The sequence below is a fragment of the Clupea harengus genome, chromosome 21 (genome assembly GCF_900700415.2).
Source record: "Clupea harengus chromosome 21, Ch_v2.0.2, whole genome shotgun sequence".
In the NCBI taxonomy this organism is placed as follows: Eukaryota; Metazoa; Chordata; class Actinopteri; order Clupeiformes; family Clupeidae; genus Clupea; species Clupea harengus.
This window is the reverse complement of record NC_045172.1, coordinates 10,551,596-10,575,920: the sequence shown is the minus strand read 5'-3', so window position 1 is coordinate 10,575,920 and position 24,325 is coordinate 10,551,596. Positions and strand designations below refer to the sequence as shown.

The window sequence follows — 24,325 nt, the reverse complement described above, 5'->3', positions numbered from 1 at the left end:
TTGATTGGTGGATGACAAAGTCTGGAACTTTTTTTATCAAAGTATGGGTGAAAATGATGATACTGATAGTGAGAATTATCATTTTAGTGATGATGATTGTGTAACATGAGATCAATTGTACCTCTGTGAAAGTAAATGACTCTCATCAATCCGATGTGGCACAGGTCAAACATTGTATGTCTGTTGTGCATTTACAAGCATGGTTACTGTTCAATAGAAATCTGTAAATGTTTTTTAGTTCTACATGTGGCCACATTTTCTTCTATATATTTCCTTAAATTTCATAATTTAATGTAATCCAAGGGAGTTGGATCATAGTCAAAATGCGGTGGTCATACTTTTAGTCATGCACAATTATTGGATAGTCCTTAATGTAGACAACATAGACTATTGCTTGGGGCACCAATGCTCAGAGAAGGGGCATGCAAATACACTTCCCCCACCTATCCCAGAATGCTGTGTTAATGGAGATTGCACACCAAACTGTGTGGCTGAGCCAGGATTGATCCGGTATTGGTCCGCCTATTAGTAGCCTACTTGGTGACCAGATCACTGATATTTTGCAGTACTATTACCATTAATGTTTAAAAACATCCTTGTTTACAATGCAACATTTTATTAACTGTGTATAAACATTTATAGTGTTTGTATTTGCCTTGGTATAATGAGTACAGTCATACTTACTTCATATTTGGTACAGATACAGAGGGGAATATATCTGCTGTCCAATCCAATCTTCCATAGAGAGAAATTGTGTGAGATATAGAAGAAGATGAATCTAGTACAAGTACATGTCTGTCTCCAGTACAGTGGACATTTGGCAGATTCAATGGAAAAAGAGAAAAATAAATAAAATCACTGACAGATGCTTGCACATAATGACGCTTTCATAGTTGAATAGCCTTGGAAAAGGAACCCTGCTTTAAGAAATACATTCATGAGCTCCATCATTTCTACCACATTATCACTCAGTAGCTGTAATGGATGCAGAGAGAAAATAGAGACAGAAGAAGGTTTACCGAAGGGACTTCACTTTCACACGTTTTAGTGTCTAATATTTCACTAGCACCTGTTTTTTTCAGTGTGGAAGGTATCCTATTTTGGGATGGGGTAAATTAGCATGACATGGGATAAACATAACAGAAGATGGATAAAGGGAAGAGATGGAGCAGAGGACTGATCTGGAGGTGTTAGAATTGCCTGGAGCAAGTACAAAACGAGGTGAGAAGTGCGAGGCATCAGAATGGGGTGCCTAATTATCCATATGACTTGTGCTGTGTGAGCTGCACAGTTAATGGTGACAGATTGTGTAGAAGAGGAGGTGTAGCTTATGAACAATGAACCCGTGTCTACATAATACAAAAATCAGTGCAGTATACAACACTCGCTATAACCTGGTTCATGTGATATATAAGCAATTATGGCTTGCCTATGATAGCCTATTTAACACTTGTGTTACAGGTTGTAGATACAAAATACAACGATAAAAAACTGAACATTAAAAGTACAGCCCACAATTCGAATCCAATACATTTTTGGGTCAAATTCAGCTAATTGCACCCCACAGTCCCCTAGCTGTCTGTTCTGTGTGTGCTCAAAAAACTCTAGTGTTTGTACACAGTCCTGGCTGTGTAAATGGGAAACAAATAAAGTGCATTGGACCAAGCAACACACTACTCCAGCCGATCAAAATTTTGCTTTAGGAGCATGGAAGGGAGGGGTGTAATTTGATTGGGTGTTGAGCTCGAAGCTCAACAATCTTTTGCTAGAATTGCAGACTGGACCTTTAACTAGGACATGGTAACCTGAAAAAGCAAAGTAGCCTAACACACAGTTTTGCTTCAATCCCATACAGAACAAAAATGTTTTAAAAGTGAAATTGAATATTTAAGTGTCAAATATATATGTTAAAGATTGTAAATGCACTGCTATATATTTACATTGTTGTTCACTTATATTTGTAATTTTGAAATATATCCTGAATTGTAACAAAATACATGATCGTATGTCAGGAACCATGACAGTTGGAAAAGTGTTTGGTGAGTATTTACAGAGAACGTTTTGATATGATTATGTTACACCCTGTAGATCTTTTACCTAAATCCATAGATTCATGTTATTTTAACATTTACTTGCTATTGACATCGTTCATTAACTTCAATATTAGCTAACATTAGCTGTTGTAGATAGCAATGATAGCTATGATAAAAGAATTTTAGGGTTAAGGAAACAAAAACATAAACAGTCTATAATATCTTGTCTCCTCTTTTTTGTCAAAGAAAATAAAGAGAAATTTTGGAGAAGTTTTGTACATTTTTGGAGCGTTGATCATTGATTTACTGAGCATTTAATCAAATTACAGAGGTGGTGAGGTAATATCAGAATGTGAAATAGCAATATGATGTTAAAGCAGTAGCAACACTCAGACACTTAATTAAGTATACCTAGCTAAAACAATTGCAGTTTTATGCAAAAGTTTAGGCACCCCATGTGGAAATAACAGATTTGGTTGTTTTTTTAGGTGAAATGTTAATGTCGTGTTACTTTTTATTTCACAAACGTCATTAAATAGATTGCAGCTTGCAAATGTTTTTTTTTCAACCATAACTAACCATAACTATAACAATAGAAAATTCAGAAAGCACATAATGACTGTTTTTCCCTCCTTTTAAGTTTATGAAATGAACAGTAACCATAGGCTACAAAGTGTCTATCTTTCTCCCCCCAGAAGCAGCTATGACGAAATACCCTCAGGCCTCCAAATGAAGCACTAAATCAGATTTATATTTCTAAATATATTTCACATTTTATCTCAAAGTCAAAAATATGTGCACATACGTAGCATAGCAACATGAGTAGATATTATATTTAATTAGTAGAGATATTGGCAAATATGTATCTAAATATATGTATTGGGACAGTGTTGAACCTCACCATGTTGGCATAACAGATGAATGAATCGTATTTGCCTTTTTTTTCTACAGCATTTAACTCAAAAGGACAGTATGATGACCTGATGTTAGGGTAGTTAGGCTGTTATAATTGACTACGAATGACCCACATGAATTCAAAGAAAACGTCCCATCACCACATATGTTCAACAACATCTTTGCTACTGCCAGGGCCACTCCCCTTATGTAGAAATGTTATTACAACCATAGACATATATTACATATGGGTATATGTCCATGATTACAACTACCGTGGGTTGGTTGGCCGACCGACCGACAACCAAAGCGGAAGAAGTTCTTCATTATCCGGAAGCACATCTATTAGCTAGTTGTTTTGAATGAATTCTGGCTGATTCATTGCACACGATAGAAGAGTAGTTGTTCAAGAGATATTTACATATATCACAACAGGTAATACGAGAATACGTTTGGCTTACGACTGATGTGGTGTGATGTGGACTGCTACGTTGAGTGGGGTAGATACGCCTTTACCTGGACCCCCGAGTTGCATTAGCTTCTTGTGCTAACTGCTGTTGAAGGGACGAGTTTAGCTAACTAGCTAGCTCTGTCAGGCTACGTTGAACAGGAGCTAACAAGGCAAGGTAGTTGGCTAGCTAGTTGCGTATATAGTTCTTGCTAGGATGACATTTGAGTACTCACTATAATGTGACAACATTTTCTATCTAGTGTGGCGTGTTTATATGTATGGCAAAGTGGTTAGTGGAGTATACATCAGCCAGTTAGGTTGGTGTTCGCTAAGATAAGTTGTAGTCATGCTAGCCATCGCTAGCAACCTCCTGAACAGAGAGTGGTCCACGGCACCGGTATTGCTAGCAAACGGTTGTAGTAATAATAGGGAATTGATTCGCTATTTACTACCTCGGTTCTCTTACCTCGTGTCATTGAAAGTGTGTTTATCATACAAATGGAATAGGTTTTGTAACTGTACCGTTAAGCTAATGACTGTACATGCAGAGGAGTTAGCTGTCAAGCTAATTCGTGGTTGATAATAGGCTAACGGCTATGCGAACAAGTTGTCAAGTCATGCTTTGCTTCTGAAGAACTGACATCAGCATTTTGATAAACTTTTTAAATATTTGGTACTCTGACTTGGTCGTAAACTAGTGAACAAATGATTGTCCTTTTTTATTAATTTGTGAGAACATTCAGGGTTTCCTCCTCATTCTGTGTTTGTCTTGGTGAAACAAAGTAGCATCTCATGAACGCATGAATCGTTTATGCATAGTATAGTGTTATGTTTAAAACAATATTCTTAATTGACATTGGTTAATACCTAGTTAATAGATAAGTTTGCTTGCAAGTGAACCTGGACGCAGGGTCAAAGATGGATCAAATTGTGTCACACCGTGATATTGTTATTGATACTCATGTAACTGACAGTTTCTGATATAATCTCTTAATATTTGTGCTATGATAACTGTCCTTATCATTCCACAGAATCATGGACCGGCTCTTGAGATTGGGGGGTGGAATGCCTGGACTTGGACAGGTAGGTTCACAAGTATTTTGTCACGTTCATCTGTCTGTTAGAATACATTTTAGTATACTGAATTATACTGGTGAGCACTTATCTTGGTAAAGATCCAATTTTCTAAATATAGCATCTGAGGACTAGCTAAGTATAACAATGATACGCTAAGTTATCTTCGAAATATCAGTGGTTTAACATGCCTCGATGCTGCACTCTTCCCTAAACTGCTGCTTAGGATTGGGATCCTCTATTAAACCACACTGTTAAACTACCCTGCGTTTTGAGTGTCAAATGTTTGTCACTCCGCAGGCGATATAAGCACTTACATGTGTGAAGATGTTAAAGAAGACCTCTTATTTTCAATGATCATAGTTTTATTTTTGGCGTCTACTAGAATAGGTTTACGTGCTTCAATGGTGCAAAAACACAGTGTTTTTCTCATACTGAACATGAGCTTCGTTAGAGCTCCTGTCTTGAAGCCCCCTGTCCTCCCGATTAGCCCAGTGTGGCCTGCTTGGTCTGCTCCACGTGAAATAACATCGTCATTGGGCAATAAGGATTGTGTTACGAGATTGGGTCATCATGTAAGAAGACAGGGTTGGTATTCCACACAGCTGAGAAAAGTAATTTACAATGTTTGTTTAAGTTTAGGGGTTCAAAAAGGCTTCTTAGAATTGTTGTATACCTATCGTTTTGCTTATGGGGACAGATATGTACTAGGTTTACAAGGTTCTGGTCAGTTTGCCACATTTCATAGAAATGCACAGAAAAAGGAATTTTAAAAAAGTATTTAAGATCCAATATTTGTTGTCTTCCTGCTGTACAACAAACTTGTATGGGGATCTGTACAGTCTCAAGGCCATAGATGGTTTACTCCGGCTCAAACTGGCCTGTAAAGATGGGATGAAAATGTGAAATTAAGCATATTTTCAACAATATAAAATCAAATGTGAGACACATGGTAAAAAAAACATTTGAGAAATTCCCACAAAGAACACAATGAGAAGTATAATTTATTTAATCTATGTTCAATTTTTCAAAATAAATAAAAAGGTTGATTTTTGTTGTATGATTATGGTCAGAAACTAGCTAGCTATAGGTCTACGACAGTCATCTGAAGGGTTGCTCTGATTATTCACAAAAACATGGCATGGCAACAGAGGTTTGGTGCTCTGGGTCAAAAGCACCTCTAGGTGGTGAATTGAGTGATGAAGCCAGTCTTGTAATGACCCAGTCTGGGGTTTAGGGAGGCCAGGCGGTGGGCTCACTCCCTCAGCCAATTAACACCTCTACAGCCTGACTTAGCTTCACACTGAACAAGATGGCAGGAGAAGAAGATGGAGGGAAAGAGGTGGTGAACAGGCTGAACTCTTTGTTTCGTTTGTTCTCAACCTCTCTTTTTTTGGCCGTGGCTGTTTGGGGTTCCTGTGACCCCTGTACAGATTTTTGATATAGTCCAAATTTGGCACTATTTTATTATGACACTGGAACTGGTGTGGTTCTTTTCTACTGCGTATTCCTTATCTTTCTCGAAGTTGAACCTGGTTGAAAAACCAAGGCCATTTATTGAATTGCAGAACATCCTTTTCCAAACTACTAGACAGAACTTCCCTCTTCTCCTGCATCTCACCCACACTAGATCCAATCTATCTTTATCATCACACCAAATCAACACCTCGCTGCAGGTGTGAATGGTTCCTGAGGAAGGCAGACTGAATCCTAATCTACCTCATCTGTCAATTTAAAACCACACTGACTCTTGATCCTTAGATCACCACGCCCCAGTGTGCATGCATTCTTCCCCAGTCACTTAGCTGTAAAAAAAAAAGAAGACATCTTTAACAACTGACATGCTGCAACAGAGCGGACTCTTTAAGTAAGCCTGAAATAGCGTGGTTGTATGTGTTTCTGTTCTTGTGTTTAACATAACACCTCTCTGCTTTCTCATTTCACAATAATTCTCTGCCAGGCCTTTGACATTTCTCTTTTCTTGCTTTTCTCAGTCCTGAGGCAATTAGGCTTCATTAACTCCCATTTCATTTTGCTTCGACAACCTTAGTACGATTAGATTCTCCTTCTTTGGGTTGCCTGTCACCTGTGGTTTTTGTGGGACCTTGAGTCATACCTCTTATTGTCTCAAGGTCAGGAGCCTGAAGAGTGGCGATTTTTGATTGGGATTGCTGCATCTCAAGAACAAAGAGACAAATGGAGTGTAGTTGTTTTAGCTCTTGTATCTTTTGCCTTTTTTTTCCTTGTGTGAGGGCTCCACTTTTGTTCAGTGGACTGTTTGCACATCAAAACGAAGCTACTGAATGGTTCAGGCCATTTGGGTTGTTTGAGAATTTGATTCCTTTTTTATATATCTTCGTAGCCTTGTATTTGCAAAGGGCTGAGGTCAGTAGCGGCTCGTGACCAGAGAAGTAGGTGGGGCTACCAAGTTTTTTGCAAAATGCTGCACATACAAATGCGCAGCTTGAATGCGTTGCTTAATTTCATTTAAGGTGTTACTCAAATGATTGGCAGTTGGTAATGCGAGTAATGAATGTTCCAGTGTTGCACGTTGGTTTGTAGGCTTATTGTCAACAATGAGATGCTAATTGTTGATTTTGTCAGATGTTTCTGTCTATTTTATTTTTATCCACCTGGTTAGCTTAGGTTCTTCCGCAGAAGTTTACCTCATAAGCAGTCACAGTGCGGGACCACCAACACGTAACATTGAGTCCTAAATTGATAATTCTTCTAAATTAATATGATAAAAACCACTGCCCTCTAAAAAATCATCCATCAGTCTTGTCGTCAAATACATCGCGCCAGCAGTGACGTTTTCAACACAGTTTGTAAAAAGCCTCCCCGTCCTCTGAGCTACACAGTTGGATGGTACATACTGTTACGTGTTCAACATTTAAAACAAAGTCTCAAACTCAAAAGCATTTTTCAACAGTTTCTATTTTCAAAACAAACAAAAATATTTCGTCAATTTGTCACGCATCGGTAACATCATACAGACCACAAAATATGCCATTGTCCACTGTCCATTTCGAGAGCCTGTTTTCCCGATATTATGTCCATTCAACGCAAAGCACGTTGTAATCCGTGTGGCAAACTGAAATCCTTCCGTTGGACCGTTGTACAAAAACTCATGGTCTGTATGAGCGCACCTTAAACTCTGTCGGTCCGTATGTAAAATGAAAACCGGCGTCAATCAAACACCGCAGGCTCCGTGTCTCAAAGGCCTGTGGCCCAAAATGCTGCACGTCTCCGCGTCTCTCAGGCATGTGTCACTCTCAAACATGTGGCCAAAACGCCGACCGTCTTCATCTCCCAAAACACGTCTCCAAGGCATCTCTAAGCATGTCCTCCTTAATGATACTTCCGGACATGTTTTTATCCCCTTCCGAGTTCGCCATGAACCTATGAACCCTATGACCTGGCATGAAGCCTCTTACTGCATCAAACTAAAAGTCTTTAACTAAACAGTGTTTCAACTAACACCAATCGATCACATGACAAAATAACATATATAAATCATGTGAAAACAAATATACAATGAAGTAGAAATAAAATATAAATGTTTGTACGTCACAATACCATGACTGCAACAGTGATAGGCCTGGTGCAGACTAATATTAATAATATTGGAGGTCTACCCTTGTGTTGCCTTGGGCCCAGCATGACGTTAAGAGCGACAGGGCCAGATTTATTTCTGCCCAACTACGGCTGTCTATAGCTGCAGGTCCTAACCACAGATTTTACGTGGGGATGTTGTGGGGCTCTGTGGAGTTGCTGTGGCCTCTGGCCCACATGGAACCTAAGTGTAGCGGAAGAGGCAAGCTATGTGCATATGTGACCCTAAAACACAAATATTTAAACCCTCAGTTGTTGTCTGACTCATTTAAAGAAACTAGATGGCCGCTATGTGTTTGAATAAGTTAATTGTAAGTATGAATGTGAGCCTGTTGATCAAGATTCTGTGTGCTGTGTCTCTCAATCCAGGGTCCTCCAACAGACGCGCCCGCTGTGGACACAGCAGAACAAGTGTACATCTCTTCCCTTGCCCTTCTTAAGGTGAGAGAAATACACACACACACACACACCAAAACAACATACTACTTATAGCCATGACTATGCCCCTGAGCGTAAATCAAAGCTTCAAAAGTCAGTTATAAGTTCATGTTTAAGGTACGTCAGTTAATTTACGACTAAATATGCCATGGAATCCTAAAACTAACTGAAGACACTATTGCTTTGGAATTCCGTGGCGATAAGATTGGCACTGTTGCTACTGATCTTTGTCAATGGTTCATCAATAGAATGCGCCCTATGGTGACCACAGCATTGGTGGCACAGTGGATAGCGCTGTCGAGTGGATAGCGCTTCCGAGCAGGAGGCCCGGGTTTGAATTCCATTCTTACCCAGTTGTATTTAAGTGATTATGGTCAGTAATTTTGATGTCATGGGGGTGCGCCAACTGGGGACCATTGGGCCCTGTGAGGTGCTCTCCAGAGGGAGGGCTAGCGACGGGACTGACTGCACCGAGCAGTGCCCACAGCCGGGCAGGCAACCATTCTCTTGACTCTCTCCGTTGACAAACACCATGTTCCCTAATGCTATGGAATGGGAATAAACAATATGGAAAGAAATGTACGGAAAATTCGTCCTTGGTAACAGTAGGAAAAAATATTCTGGACTGATAATAGTCTATTGGTACGGAATCTATCATTCCGTAGCAGTAGTGCACTAACTATAGTTACGGCTCCATAGCCATAGTCTGTAAAAATTAAAACGTCTGGTAATTAGAACTGTGTTTTGTATATGTGTAAGGTCATGTGTGTGCTTTTCTGTGTGTGTAGATGCTGAAACACGGTCGTGCTGGTGTACCCATGGAGGTCATGGGGCTGATGCTGGGGGAGTTTGTTGATGACTACACAGTGCGTGTTATTGATGTGTTCGCCATGCCACAGTCCGGAACGGTGAGGGATGCTTAGGCCTTGAGGGCTTGCATGCGCGCACACACACACACACACACACACACACACACACACACACACACACACACTCACACCCTGGAAATGTCTCAGTATTGTTGTCTGAGACATTTTCTCACTTTGTCCAGTCAGACAAAGCCACGTGCACAGGTACACGTGCTTGCATACACTTCGTTGTGTTAATATTTTTGGAACTGTATTTCTCTTAGAGCTCATATCACAGGTAATGACACATCTTGCTTCTGATGTCTTTTTCAAATTGCCTTTTTTTTTCTCTAAAAAAGTAAACTTGCTTAAGTGTTAATAAGTGAACTGGCCTAACTCCCACACTGTGCGTCTGTCACCAGTGGTCAACAACCCTGTGCTTAGAGACTGACCTATAGCATCTATCCTAATTGTCTCCAATCCAGGAAATTAGATTTGACACCAGCGTGACATTTATTTGAAACGGACAATGTTCTGAAAAATCCGCCAGCAGGGCTTTGGATTGGCAGCCGCTGGTGACCTCTAGCCTGAGTGTGCTGTCACCTTTTTGAGCCTAGAGCTCTGAATAAAACCAGCATTTCTCCCCACGCAGGGCGTGAGTGTGGAGGCTGTGGACCCGGTCTTTCAGGCCAAGATGTTGGACATGCTCAAACAGACTGGAAGGTAAAGGCCAGGAGGGTGAACTGTCTGAATTACACACTCGCCTGAAATTTAACAGGAGCAGGTTAACTGAACTTGACTTTGAAGTACAGAATCTGAGTCTACTGTGTCTTCTTAATTAAGGGTTAATTATTGGCTTAATGTAACTGGCATTTTGAAAATGTTAAAACAGGACTAAAGTTTCTCAGCATTATTGACAGTTATGCCTAGAATAAGAAATGTAACATCTGGAGTATTTGTGAATAGGTTGGACTGCTGCTCTGTGTATTACTCTTGAAACATTGTGTGTGTGGCAGGCCAGAGATGGTAGTGGGCTGGTACCATAGTCACCCTGGGTTTGGGTGCTGGTTGTCCGGCGTGGACATCAACACACAGCAGAGCTTCGAGGCGCTGTCGGAGCGAGCGGTGGCCGTGGTGGTGGACCCTATCCAGAGTGTCAAGGGAAAGGTATGTCGAATCATCCCCCAGAAACCCCTTTTAGTCAGGGGCCACACAAACAAACACACACACACACTCAAACAAACACACACACACACTCAATGTCTTTCCTCAGTGACCAAGTCTTGGACAGTCCTGTCCCATCCAATGTAGTTATTATACTACAAATGTCCATTTGTATTAAACTGAAAGACGGTGCATTTCGATCCTTGATTTGGATTCTCTGCACACATTTCCTGTAGCCATGCTGCCAGTGTACCAAGTGCCTTGGCCATCGTTTTTACATGCTGTTGAGACTAACCTAGTTGTGGACAATTGAAAATCTTCTTGAGAATAATTTAGAATAGAACTTGTGTGTGTCTCAGTCTATGTTATGTGGTGTTATACCAGTGTTTTTTCACATCAAGAAATGAGCAGCACTTTGAACTTCTCATTCTGAATACAGATATGATCCTTTGTATATTATGTTAAAGCTCCTGAGAAGAGAAACACAGGTCTAAACATATTATATTTTCTAAAACATGATCTCAATTAAGAAATAGCCTAAATCTGACATTCATCCGCAAGTCAATGTGCAGGCATTCATATTCTATGCAGGAATGTATTTGACGTTATGGTACACACAACTTTATTGAACATCTTTGATTATAGTGTGATCATTTAAACTAGGATGTGATGTGTGACTCTGGTAGTGTACAGTGAAACATCACTCTCTTACTTTTGTTCTGCAGCAATGTTAGTCTCTTAGATGAATCCTCTAATAGATATCCATGGGCCAAGACACACATACTACATTAATACAAAGACAATAATTAAATCTTATCATACTGAAGATGCTTATGGAGAAAAGCGATTTCTAGTTCTCTTCGCCATCTCCTTTCTCTCATCTCTTCGCATCCTTCTCTGCTTTGTTCCTCACACTCCCCCCCCCCCCCCTGCATTTTCCCTGCCCCCTCACTCTTTCCTCACTCCTTGTTCTGTGTTGGTGCCTCCCCCCCCACCCCCCCCTCCACCACACACCATGTCTGTCTGCCAGGGGGCCTGTGAGCTCCTGCCGGTGGCAGCAGGGCGCTGCTCTATTAACACTTCCCCTGAGCTGTGAGAGAAGAGGTGTCAGGCAATTCCAGCTCACCCTTGGAGGGAGGGGTAGGAGAGGCGGGCGACTGAGAAAAAGAGAGTGAGGGTTGGGGGGGGGGGGGGGGGAGAGAGGAGGAGAAGAGGAGTAGAGGGGCGAGAGAGAGGCTGTGCCATGGAGGGGATGGGGAAGGAGCGAAAAAGGGAGGGGTGGAGGAAAGGTGGTGGAAAGAGTGTGAGGAGGAGAGAACTGTGCAAGGCTGGGAGAGATGAGGGTGTATGTAAGAGTGAGGGAAAGAAATTCTGATCTAGAAATAGGATTATGCAGAGCGGGTTAGAGATAGAAAGAGACTGGAGAATGGAAGGGTAAGCGAATAAGAAAGGAATAATACTCGTAAAATAATACACAGCAAATGTTGCCAGTAGTTTAAGGGTCTCATTTATCATAACTAACATCATACTTTGGTACACATGAATGCCATGTTTAGGGTTACTCATTTTACAAGTATTATTCCTTTCTTATTCGCTTACCCTTCCATTCTCCAGTCTCTTTCCATTTCTAACCCTCTCTGCATAATCCTATTTCTAGATCAGAATTTCTTTCCCTCACTCTTACATACACCCTCATCCTTGGGTGTCATACTGCACAACTAAAATTTGAAACAGGAGTATTGTAGCTTGTCCATTAAAGTGTCTAATCATCTCCTGCCAATTAGCAGATTCCTTTTATTTTACTCATTGACAAAGTTATGAAATTTGAAAATATTAGTGTATATATAATGTTACCTTTCTGTGTATTTGGGTTGGAACTTTTTACTGTAGATGTGGTGGTAGCACACCTGTTTGTGTGTGTAAGGGAGCTTGTGTGTGAAAGCCTTGCTCTTAATGGTAAAATATGGCTGTTTACCATGTAACATTCAGCTCATGTTAGCCTTAACACACACGTGTGTGAGGCAGTACCGACGGTGCATTGTAAAGGGCTGCATGTTGAGAAGCAGTCATCTCTAAAACATGGTGTGTATGTCACCTTGTTTTACCTACGCCCCATGGGAGGTTGTGGTGTGCGTTCTCCGCCTGTAGAGTGTCCTTTTGAGGCAAATGGTAAGTGGCACGAACATGACTTAAGCGACCAGCACGGAGCCAATGGCTCCCTTATGCGAACAGCAGTCTCGCTCTAGGCCAGAACTAAACTGAGCACTTTGCGTGGGAAATCTCCATTGAAATGCTTTCCCACCCTGTTTTTGTGTTAAAGGCCCTTGTGTTTTCTTTTTCGTGCAGAAAATAAAGGGTGCCACCGTATTACTTTTACTTGGTTTATGTGCTCTAAACACACCATGACCGTTACCTTTCAGTACAAGCAAGATCCTGTTAGTCCTAGATAAAAAGGGTTAAGCAGATTGTCCCTACCAAGAATTTGAAAGTCTAAAGAAGAACCGTCAAAGGTTTTTCTAGAACAGTTTTTGGAAGCTGTACACAAGCATCTTTTTTTTTTAAGTTAGATAGATAGTCTTAGTAAATCAATCTCAGACATCCATCTATCTAGCTTGCCGTATGGAAAACATTTTCTTTTGTTGGAAGGCGCCTTTTTTTGCAGACGGTCCTTCAGGCAATCTTTTATTTAAGCTTTTTCTAGAGGTGTTCTTCAGCCAAAATAGAGGAACCTGACTGTCTAAGAACGTCTGAAGCTAAAACGGGTGGTTTGAGTGGCATTGTAGTAACACATGGAGCTAGGCTGGGCTGTGCACTGGACCCTGAGGCTTATTTTAGACACTCTTGGCAGAGGGGCAGGTGGAGAAGGCGGACAGATGGAGACGGCAGCCAACAACCTCAGCTATGAGCAAGGAAAAAGGAAGAAACCATGAATCTGGTTCGACAAATACACAAATAATGTCAATAGATTCATGTTTTGTTCCTTTATTTCTACCGTGTCCCTGCTGTCTCGCACAAAGTGCATAGGCTAAAGTTATCTAGGGTTGCATTTAGATTGTCATTTAATGTGTGAGCATCAATATTTGTATTTTACTGTTACCAAAATCTAGTTTTACCCGACAGCAATCTTGAAATGACTACCTTGTACAAATACACATTATCCAGAAGCCTCCGTCTCAGTGCTTAGGTGTGCTGCATTTGGTTTTAATACAGAGACTTTCAACAGGGATTGTAAATATATGGATCAGATGTAGTTCAATATATGATTGTTTTCTCGATCAAGTTCAGTTAAGTTCAGCGTTACAGGAAAACATGAGCTGCTAAGGTGTTTCTGATGTTGATTTAGATGTTGATGTTGAAATAAGGTTTCATTTTTGGCAGAAACATGCGGATGGGTTTGATGGGTCTTAAGTCAATGCATTGCAAGTGCATTGACAAAAACAAACCCATTATAGGCTGTTTTTTGAGTGTGGACTAGACCAAAAGGATTGAGTCAAGTACGTCTTGAGTTGCATTAGTGGCAAATGATGGACAGCGTGCTTTACTGAAGGTAATGTACTGTCTTATCCCCACAGTGTGGTTTTGGGTGCAAAAGAACAGATTTAGTTATTGATTTATATGCACATATTCCAAAGTGACATCTGGTAAACAACCTATAAATAAGTCAGTGGCCACCTTAAATGCATTCTCATGCAATTTTTATGGCTCACTGTAACAGAAGCTTCTACCTGTCAGAAATTCACAAATACATAAAGCTCTGGATGACTGCACTTCTTTCATCCCGTCTGTCTGACCATATCTCTGTCCTTCCACCCAGTTTTTATGTTGGTGCTCTCTCTATTTTTAAATAGTTTTATTTCCCCTACTGAGCTAAGGGCACTCCGGTCCAGTTAGCTGTTTCTGTGATCGCTATGAATCTATACCAGGAGCTCAGTCTGACCAGTAGGCTCTCTGTCACACACACACACACGGACACACTTGGACACAGATTGGCCTGGAAGTGGCTTCTTCCCTGGTTGTCAGTTCTTGGTCTGTACCCCAGACCCCAACCCTCGCCACAACTCGGCTGCCTTCCGACTGACCCCTAATGGTGTTGTCATGTCCTGTGCCGCCAGCACATCTGATGCTGTCTCTGGTGCTTCCACTATTACAAACAGTCCCCAAGCTGGTGCTCACTTTCAGTCTCGTTCTCCTTTCTTCCTTCCTCCCTCCCTCCCTCCCTCCTTTCTCTTTTGCTCTCTCTCGACAGCTCTTCTCTTTTCATTCGCTCATTTGTTTGTCCTCTTTCATCTCAATTGCTTTCTCTTGTCTGTTTTTCACCTGGCCTCATCTGGGAAATTCATTTCCAAATATTCTTTTTTTGTGAGAGGATTTCTTTATTAATATTACTAGTCTGTAACATCTCTTGTCAAAAATAGTTTTCTGTTAGAATTGGGTGTCTATCTTGACATGTATACACGTCTAATTACCTTGTTTTCCCACTTTCAGGTGGTGATCGATGCCTTCAGACTGATCAATGCCAACATGATGGTTCTGGGTCACGAGCCACGGCAAACCACCTCCAACCTTGGTCACCTGAACAAGCCTTCTATTCAGGTGAGGATAGAAGGACTAAGACCATTTTCAGGACCAGGAACTTAAAACTGTGCAGTGAACTTGAAATGTTTTCCATAGATGGATATTCTCATATTACATATTGGTCAGGATAATTGAGCTGTAGTCATTGTGAGGCTCGGTTGTGATGTACTGTGTTTGTGTCAGTACGTTTTGATGGTTCTGCTTCATATGCGCTTCCTGGGAGAAAAAAAAGAAATACTAATTCTTGTGCTTTCTGACCGTTTTCAGGCTTTGATTCATGGCTTGAATAGGCATTACTACTCCATCACAATCAACTACAGGAAGAATGAGTTGGAGCAAAAGGTTTGCATGACCTCTGTCTAAGATGTGACAAATGCTCCTTTAACTTTGTGAGAAAACATGTGCACGACCCCTGATTTAGTTTTCTCTGCCTTTTTTGCCCTTGTTGGAAGAGATGATTATGGTGAACATCACCATGTTAACACTTGTTTCTTCATCTACATTATCAGTTCAAAAGCAACGCTGCGGTACTGATACTGTTCTTCTGATACTGCGTGTGTCTGTCTGTGCCCCTACATGCGTGCAGATGTTACTGAACCTCCATAAAAAGAGCTGGATGGAGGGACTGACTCTACAGGACTACAGTGAGCACTGCAAACTCAATGAGACCATTGTCAAGGAGATGCTGGAGCTTGCCAAGAACTACAACAAGGTACTGTGACAAGAAATCATGTGGCATTTTTGCTTCGTGTTCAGAATGAATCTGATACAAGTCAATGAAGCCTTCAGCAGTAACTTAATGAGCATGGTCTGAACACTTTAAGGCTGCCCACTGTATCATGATCATCACGTATTCTTTATGGATGTGGGATGAATAGTTCTTCTGTTGCCTGATGCTTCAACCGCCCCTATGAACTACAGCTGTGGTATATAAATGTTATTATGCAACCGATATTTCAGATTACTCTTTCTATACAACCTGTTGACCGCACCTTTTGGGTTGAAAAAACACTGTACTTATTTCATTGCTGGTAGTTTACATACCATAGAACTATAGGTTGATTTACCTCATGCTTAGGCTCGTCAATGGTCGTGCTTGACATGTCATACACATAGCAGCCTACTTACCAGGACAGCCCACTTCAGAAACAAATGTAATGCCATCTTCCCTTGCTCCTAATAAACTTGGGTGTCCTAACCTTGATTTTCCTGCACTCTTTCAGGCAGTAGAGGAGGAGGACAAAATGACTCCAGAGCAGCTGGCTATCAAGAATGTTGGCAAACAGGTACAATACATACCCATCGCAGACCGAGGTGTTTCATTTTCAAGGGTGTTTTGGTTTCCCGTGATTGCAGCTGTGTGTGTTGATTAGGTCTGGTGACGGAGGGAGATCGGTTTGTGTAGAACTTTTCAGTTGCTGGTGAGAGACCAGGAGAGTCTGAGATTTGTTTTTCTGAGAGCATTTCTGTGTACTGATGGCTACCAGGCCAACTATGTATTCTAAAGACTATACCACTTCCATCGGTGTCCACAAATGTCATCTTTTTAAGTGACATTGCACTCAAAATCAACACTTGGCATCATTAGATAGAGTGTCAAACAAATATGTAGCTTCAAATGTCATCGTCTGACCTTACTGTTGCACAATCAATCAAATCTGGTGCGGAAAAAAATGAACTAAGAACGGAGAAAAGGCGTTTGAGAAGTTGGAGTTCATGGTTCCACTGACGTTCACGGCGGTCACCAAAGCCGCTGAAAAGTACTGGTGTTGCTAAGTACCAAATTAAGTTGCTTTGGATAATTGTAAAAGACATGACAAGTTCTACTTCTCTCTTTGTTTGTTAGAAAATAGAGATATGATTGAAGTCATAAAGGCAGTAGGTGTCAGTGCCATCTTCACCTGCCCCTTCAGAACCAGCCTCACACTCCTAGGAAGACTTTAGCAAATACATGACCTTAGATCAAGGGTTTCCTGGATGGGTTGTTGACAGCTATAATGTTGCTAATAAAACTCTGAAAAGAATCCATAAAAAAAAAAAAAGTGGGTACAGATTACAAAAGATACAAAGCCTAAAAACGAAATATACACACTGCACCTAATGGTCTAATCTGAATAGCCACGACCTGGGTATAACCAGTGTTGACTGGCCTGGTCTGAATTGACAAACACAGGTTACACCTTGGTCAAATAACCCTTGTCTGACTCAGGTCATTTGGTGTGAAAAAAGTTATAGGGTGAAGCTGAAATTATTTTATAGTAAGACTACAACTAGTTAAGTATTCTAAAATGGCCTTTGAATGTTGATTGTAATATCCTCATCAAAGCACTGCCTCTCTCATGGCTGTCTCTTCCCCCCCTCTCTCTGCAGGATCCCAAACGGCATTTGGAAGAGCATGTTGATGTGCTGATGACGTCCAATATTGTGCAGTGCCTGGCGGCCATGTTGGATACTGTGGTCTTTCAGTAAATCCTTTATCTGCCTGTCATTATTGTCATATTCCAATTCTTGTTTTGTCTTTTTAAAAAATAAACTTAAATGAAAGGGGTAAAATGGCTCTCCTGTTTCTTTGTCCTGTAATAATCTATGGTTCGGTTATTCCATGGTTATCTTCCCTCATCTGAAACGGCAAAAACCTAGAAAAAACAACAGGAAAGTTGTGTTGAGTCTGATTAATGATTCCGATGCAATATCTCAATAAACATACAAGTCAAAATAATATATGGAAGATATGGAATACGGTTACACAAGTGTTTGCACCTAATACAAAAGCATATTCATACCGAGTAGTAAAATATGATCTTGGACAGATTAGGACTCTTAGTATATTACAAGGTGTTGTTGCACGTTAGCATGTTTCGGTTGATGTCTAAAACTGAGTGAAGGTAATACCACTGGAAAATAAGATACCAGGTTCTAAAGTTCGTCGTTTAAAGAATGAAATGATTTATGTAATTGCATTTAATGTCAAAATATCACATTTACGGATGCCCAACCGTCAGTGATTATGCAATACTTATTTAACGTGGTCAAACTTTCAAATCCGGGATCCAGAGGCCTTTAAAACCATTATCCAGTGCCCCTGATGTTGCATTGGTGTTTTCAATAATACATCTTCTTTTAAATACATAAAAGGGATACATTTCAGGATTTAACCAGCTCAACACTGATCTCCAGTTTTTTTCTTTGTTCGATTTAAATTCTACGAATTAAGAAACTGACATATCTTCTATAAAAACAGCCTGCATGTCTGCGTATCTTTAAGACCTAGATAGGAATGAAATATCGAAGCGTAGTCTGTAATAAAATGGGTGTTGATTACATTTTAATTCATCAAAATTATCCAATTAGACTTCAAGCTAAATTACAAAAAAGGAAAACGGCAGCTACTTCCGATCTCAAATGGCCAATAAGCCGCATCTATACAACAAAACATTTTGTGTTGCAGGAAGACGTTCACTCTGCGCGCCCTGGAGTTGCTGAACGTCAGGAGCCGCCAGTCGTCAAGGAGGGATGCCGCTGAAGGTGTGTGCCTCGCCCTCTATTGTGCTGTCCGACGGACTGGTGAAAGTGGGCAGTGGTTACCTTAGTTATTACGGTTCCGAACTGGTCAATGGGGACCATCCCATAATGTCATTTACTGACAACTTGGAGAGAAACTCGACTCTTAAGAGCTCCTCTAGCGAGCTGACGAATCATTCGCTTGCCATATCTTTATCTGAGGTGAAGGAGTCACAGGAGGAGGAGAAGGGTAGCAAGCGGACGACAGCGCAAGACGCGGTCCCCGAGGATAGGCACACTGTCGATGGATCTAACACCGAGAGCTACTTCTCATCTCCACTTTGCCATGCACAGTCCCTTTCTTCTGCTCCAGGTGCCATGTTCACTTACCCGGGCCAGCATGGTCCAGCTCACCCGACCTTCTCTATTACGAGTCCGAACCCCTACATGGCACATCATCCCGTCATCACCAGTGGACATTACAACGGACTTCTGACGAGTTCTTCTCGACAAGGATACCCAGCCGCTGGTTACCCTTATGCGCAACAGTATGGGCATGGTTACCAAGACGGTCCACTATACCAGTTTTCGGCGGGCCCAGCTAGTCTTCTATCAGGCAAGGCTCAAGTATACTTGTGTAACAGGGCGCTGTGGCTGAAATTTCACAGACATCAAACAGAGATGATCATTACCAGACAAGGCCGGTATGTATCTTGAGTGTACATTTTCAAAAGTCATTAAACATTAACCACATGTAGTTGTTTAAGATATAGAAAACGTAAACAACCACATCATTATCAAAACATGTCATGCTTAAAAATAGGCTATATGTTTTTGTATTTCTAATTATCCATATTTCCGTTTTACCAAATTCTGATACTTTGTAGTCAAATTAGACCAGTTGACAATCAACACAATATAAAATGTAAATATATAAATATAAAATGTAGTTCATATTTATCACTGAAAAATAATGGAATCTTTTGTTGTATTCTCTTAGACGGATGTTCCCATTTTTGAGTTTTAATGTTACTGGCCTTGATCCAACGCTGAAATATAATGTGTTCGTGGATGTCACCCTCGCGGACCCAAATCACTGGCGGTTTCAGGGAGGGAAATGGGTCCCATGTGGTAAAGCGGACACAAATGTAACAGGTAAAGGACGAAAACAGCCGTTGTGATCTTACACTTTAATTTTCCAGCATAAAACGCCATGCGTAAAATACAATACCATAATTCCATGGAAATATTTGTACATCGAATTCGTGTCAATAACTCATAACTGAGAACACAAAAAACTATTCATGTATTTTGTTCGATTTTAAGATTTAATGTTTTGGTTTTTATCTCACCAGCAAACAGGACACATATGCACTCGGATTCACCAAACACTGGTGCGCATTGGATGCGTCAGGAGATTTCATTCGGAAAACTCAAGTTAACTAACAACAAAGGCGGCTCCAGCCCAGGACAGGTAACAAAACATATTCATTCATTCATACTCTTGTGTTTGTAAAGCGTTCAGATTTATTTCACCTAACCTATATTAAACTGATTTTAGCATATAGGCTACATCATCACAATACGACTGATGCTATACACGCAGCCTTTTACCTCATATCACAAATGTTAACTGCGTTAATTTTGTTTTTCCTAACCTAATCCCTCGTTGCAGGATGTTATGGAGACATCTGTCACACCGGCAGTGTGTTTTTGGCCATTGCAGGCGCGTTGCATTTCTTTTAGTTTGAATAAAGGCGAATTTCACACCTCTATTTAATGTCTTTTTTGAGTCCAGATGGTGGTTTTGCAGTCTCTTCACAAGTACCAGCCCAGGCTGCATGTGGTCGAGGTGAACGAGGATGGCACTGAAGACACAAATCAGCAGGGCAGAGTGCAAACCTTTACCTTTCCCGAAACGCAGTTCATGTCGGTCACAGCTTACCAGAATACAGACGTAAGGGCAAGATAGTGATTGATGGTGGCATGGCTCTGTTCGTCAGGCTACCGTAATTCTGTAGGTGACATAAGATATCATGCATGGATTTATCATTAAAAGTTCTATTTTTTATTTTATTTTTTAGATCACTCAACTGAAAATCGACCACAATCCATTTGCAAAGGGATTTCGTGACAACTATGACACGTAAGTGTAGATTCTTTAGCCTTCTTGTGCGTTACTCACTATTATATATATATATATATATCAGGCTACTCCAACATTTATCAAAAAATAAAGAAAATAAATGTTTTGATTTTTGTTTGTTGGCTTCGTATTGACAATTTCAGTTCTATAAATCTTTCCGAATTTGGTACTTTTCAGCAACTTTAGCAGACCACTGTAATTATATATATTGAATATCATATTGTATCCGTATTTATATGCCTTATCTCCATGATTTGTTTAACATCATTTACACGTAGGCCTATGTGCCTTTTAAGACTATTTAGTAACGATTTCTTATTGATTTCAATTCGTATCGAACTATAGACGTGTGGGATAATTTTGCCACAATTTGTGCGTATTTGTTTAATCAGAATATACTCCGGGCTCGACATTGACCGGCTGACCCCGTCGCCAGGTGATTCGTCACGACCGCAGATGATACCCGGGACTCGGTATGCCATGGGGAGTCCTTTCTTTCAAGATCAGTTCAGTCCCTACGCCAAGTCCCATTTTAACCAGGTGTGTGGATCTGCCCCTGGTCTTGATATCGACAGAACTTCTCTGATATCTCAGCAGCAGGCCGACGATGCAACGACCTCTGCGCAGAGATGGTTCGTTGCGCCTTCGGGTAACCGGCTTGACTTTCCCACTTCGGGGTATGACACAGCTGCAGCGGCCGACTTTGCAGGTAACGCGGCCACACTGTTGTCCTACACAGCGGGAGTGAAGGCACTCTCATTGGCCAGTGCCAGTTGTTCCAGTCGTGCGTTTGGTTACTACACCGATCCCAATGGTTGGTCTTCGCGAAGTCCACCGCCCTATGCTGTTAAATCCCCATCTGCTTTATCAGGCTGGACACCTACCTCCACTGAGAACCGTATTGAGAAGTCAACTTATTTGGGGGATGACGAAAATGCCGAAGCTGAGAGGTCGTCGTTGCAGGTGTGCGAGGACTCCAAACCCAAGGATATGGCAGAATCTAATTGGATAGAAACCCCAACGTCGACTAAATCAGTGGAATCAGGCGACTCTGGGATTTATGAGCACAGCAAACGGAGGAGAGTATCCACGCCGGTAACTGCGGGGACAGAGGGTCTGTCTCCTTTAAAAACGGATTCTACCACCACGCAGGAATGCGAAAATAATACCAAGGATATGAATTACACATGCTTTTACTCACAGACTTAACTGGCGAAAACCTCAGTGTCGTCAGGCAGTGTACCATTTGTTTACTAGCCTAAATGTATTTTATGTTTTGCTTTTCATGATGAGACTCAAAAAGGCATAATAGGCCTACATACATGGATATTGCCACGAGAAAGGGATAGGTCTATACAGGGGAAACTAACATTGAGTGTTTGATCAAAGTTTCACATCAGGATATTACTCTGTGTAAGTTTAATTGTTTGGAAATAGGCCTACGTCACTGCCAAATTACTTGTAGGCTACCTTACAATCTGGTGATTTTTTATTTAATTTTGTGTGGTCGGTATTTTGACCACAAAGGATCCCCACTAGGGTCATCTGAGGGAAAAAAGAGCCATGTGCAAATCCGTGCTAGCGGATTCATAATCCGTGCCCACAGATTTGTAAACCGTGCAAACGACTTTTAAAAACGACTTAAAGACTTTTAAGAGTAGAAGGAACGGAGCATTTCGACGTTCAGATAGCAAACAATCCTAGAAACTATGTTAAAAGTGACTGTCTGCCTGTGCGCTACTCAAAGGAATTGTGAGCTATATTTTGTAAAGCGTTGCCAGATTCACGTCATTGGCTATAAGTAAGGCTACGAGACCATCCATCTCCAGACTCATGCACCTTTCGCGAAAGGAGAAGGTTTTGGAACTTGAACTTTCATTGTTTGTTCACAGGTCCAAGACCTAGAATCAACCTCAGATTCAGTTAAATTAACGTTGACAGCGGGATGTTGATTTAAACTATTAACATTTTGACCACATGACACCATAGGCGGGGAGCGCCTCTCACAACTTGCTCTACGTTTTATCGAAAGAAAGTGAGCTAAAAAATCGATTTGGATGAGGTGATCAACACGTTTTTGCGGGAATTAAATGTCGCAAGGTGAATTTGATGGGTTAATGTTGTCTCAGAGTTATAGGCCTATAGCCTATAGCCAATATTGTAAGACTGTTTCTAAGAATCCCTCAATAAGCTGTCTAATACAATTAATTATAGATTTTCTGTCATTTGATATTATATTATATTTATTGTCATGCAGTTTGTTAATGCAATGCATTTCTAGAATTAATATGTTGAAAATTGTTGACTCAACTGTTTCGAGTCTTTCCTTATATCTTCTGTCCAGTTTAGTTTGTATTTGCGCTTGGCGCGTGATGATATTGGCTACGGCCTGCGTGTGCGGTAGTATAGGCCATGTGTTTATTGTGTTTGCAGAAAATAATAAAAACACACATGCACTGATAGATGGACATAATAAAGTAATAAAACAATTTTGATTTCATGTAATTAACCGACTTTTAATTCGTGGATCATGAATTCAATTTCCCCACCAAAGAAATAGTATAGCCAAAACTAGGAGTAAAATAGGACAGCTGCGGTCTAAAATTTGCCTACGTCAGTGTACAAACTCGTTTCCCTCGATTGCCTATAGATTCTCAGGGACAGAAAGTTGTGTGCGTAAATAGAACACCCACCGTTCCACTGACTCCTGCCATTGCACCCATCCGCAGGAAAGTCAAGCTCCGCCCCTGCCCAAGCAGGCCGTTAGCCCATTTTACATTACACTATAGCCTACATAAATTACCTTGGATAACTTTACATCAGGGTAAAAGATGATTTACTAGATCAATCTTAATTCACTATTGCACTGGTGTGCTTCAGTCTGGTGTCTACGCACCACCCGGCCATCTCTGAGACTGTCTGCCCTCATCCCTATTTGCTGAGTCAAGGGACCTAGCATCTAAAACAGAAAACACAGAAGCAAAACAAGATTACTATACTTACTAACAGAAACTATACCTAGAGGTGGAATAATTGTTCAATAGCCTCGAGAGCATATGTTTTGCCTAAAGACGCATTTGATATAGGACACGTCATCAACCAAGGCCTTTTCTACAGGCCTCATGTTCTGAGTAATAGGAAACTCAAAATCGTCTTCACCCTGTTTTAGTCCTCATAACTGGACAGTCACCCTGTACATGGAAGTCTTTATAGACAAGTTTTGTCTAACAATAAAGTCTGGAAAGATAACGGTAACTGCTTCCCTGCTAGCCTCAAACTGAAAGGTTGGTTTAAATCTACCCTTACATCTAGATCAATTGGATTTAGGCTACTTGTCAAATACAGTCGCTGTCTAAATTGTCCATGTTCTCTGAAGAAATAAATCGTTTGTAAATCCGTCCGCATGGTTTACAAATCTGTGGGCACGGATTGCAAAACCATGGGCATATATGACGTATCCAAGCGCACGGATTATAAAATCCTTTTTTCTCAGCGGACACTCTGGAATGCGTCATTTCCATTCTATTCTTATTCCTTAAATGGCAAGTAACTGAAAAGTTTCTAAAATCTCCAGCCAATTAATTGC

General features: G+C 40.9%; 2 protein-coding genes across 3 annotated transcripts; both read left to right on the top strand.

The window, feature by feature from the left end:
• The first annotated feature begins 3,208 nt into the window (after positions 1-3,208).
• Positions 3,209-17,645, top strand: psmd14 (proteasome 26S subunit, non-ATPase 14). 2 transcript variants are annotated; one of them, XM_012840791.3, is made up of 11 exons: positions 3,209-3,362; positions 4,410-4,461; positions 8,437-8,508; positions 9,294-9,413; positions 10,006-10,076; positions 10,370-10,520; positions 15,003-15,110; positions 15,360-15,434; positions 15,679-15,804; positions 16,316-16,378; positions 17,463-17,645. In XM_012840791.3, the coding sequence occupies exons 2-11, from the start codon at positions 4,414-4,416 to the stop codon at positions 17,559-17,561; spliced, it is 933 nt and encodes a 310-aa protein (XP_012696245.1). In that variant the 5' UTR covers positions 3,209-3,362; positions 4,410-4,413; the 3' UTR covers positions 17,562-17,645. The 2 variants fall into 2 exon arrangements, with proteins under 2 accessions (XP_012696245.1, XP_031414516.1); XM_031558656.2 differs by lacking the exon at positions 3,209-3,362 and adding an exon at positions 3,403-3,427.
• Positions 17,646-17,740: 95 nt separating this feature from the next.
• On the top strand, positions 17,741-22,452 carry tbr1a (T-box brain transcription factor 1a). Its single transcript, XM_012840492.2, has 6 exons — positions 17,741-19,297; positions 19,594-19,748; positions 19,949-20,067; positions 20,392-20,550; positions 20,678-20,739; positions 21,132-22,452. Exons 1-6 carry the CDS (start codon positions 18,606-18,608, stop codon positions 21,946-21,948), a joined length of 2,004 nt encoding a protein of 667 aa, XP_012695946.1. The 5' UTR covers positions 17,741-18,605; the 3' UTR covers positions 21,949-22,452.
• The last annotated feature ends 1,873 nt before the right edge of the window (positions 22,453-24,325 follow it).

Excerpts from the sequence above, each read along its gene's own strand:
- tbr1a (XM_012840492.2), top strand. The coding sequence starts at position 18,606 with ATGCCGCTGAAGGTGTGTGCCTCGCCCTCTATTGTGCTGTCCGACGGA. Across the intron at positions 19,749-19,948 it reads AGCGGACACAAATGTAACAG|CAAACAGGACACATATGCAC; the intron begins GTAAAGGACGAA and ends TTATCTCACCAG. Across the intron at positions 20,740-21,131 it reads TTTCGTGACAACTATGACAC|AATATACTCCGGGCTCGACA; the intron begins GTAAGTGTAGAT and ends TTGTTTAATCAG.
- psmd14 (XM_012840791.3), top strand. The coding sequence starts at position 4,414 with ATGGACCGGCTCTTGAGATTGGGGGGTGGAATGCCTGGACTTGGACAG. Across the intron at positions 10,077-10,369 it reads ATGCTCAAACAGACTGGAAG|GCCAGAGATGGTAGTGGGCT; the intron begins GTAAAGGCCAGG and ends TGTGTGTGGCAG. Across the intron at positions 15,435-15,678 it reads AGAATGAGTTGGAGCAAAAG|ATGTTACTGAACCTCCATAA; the intron begins GTTTGCATGACC and ends ACATGCGTGCAG.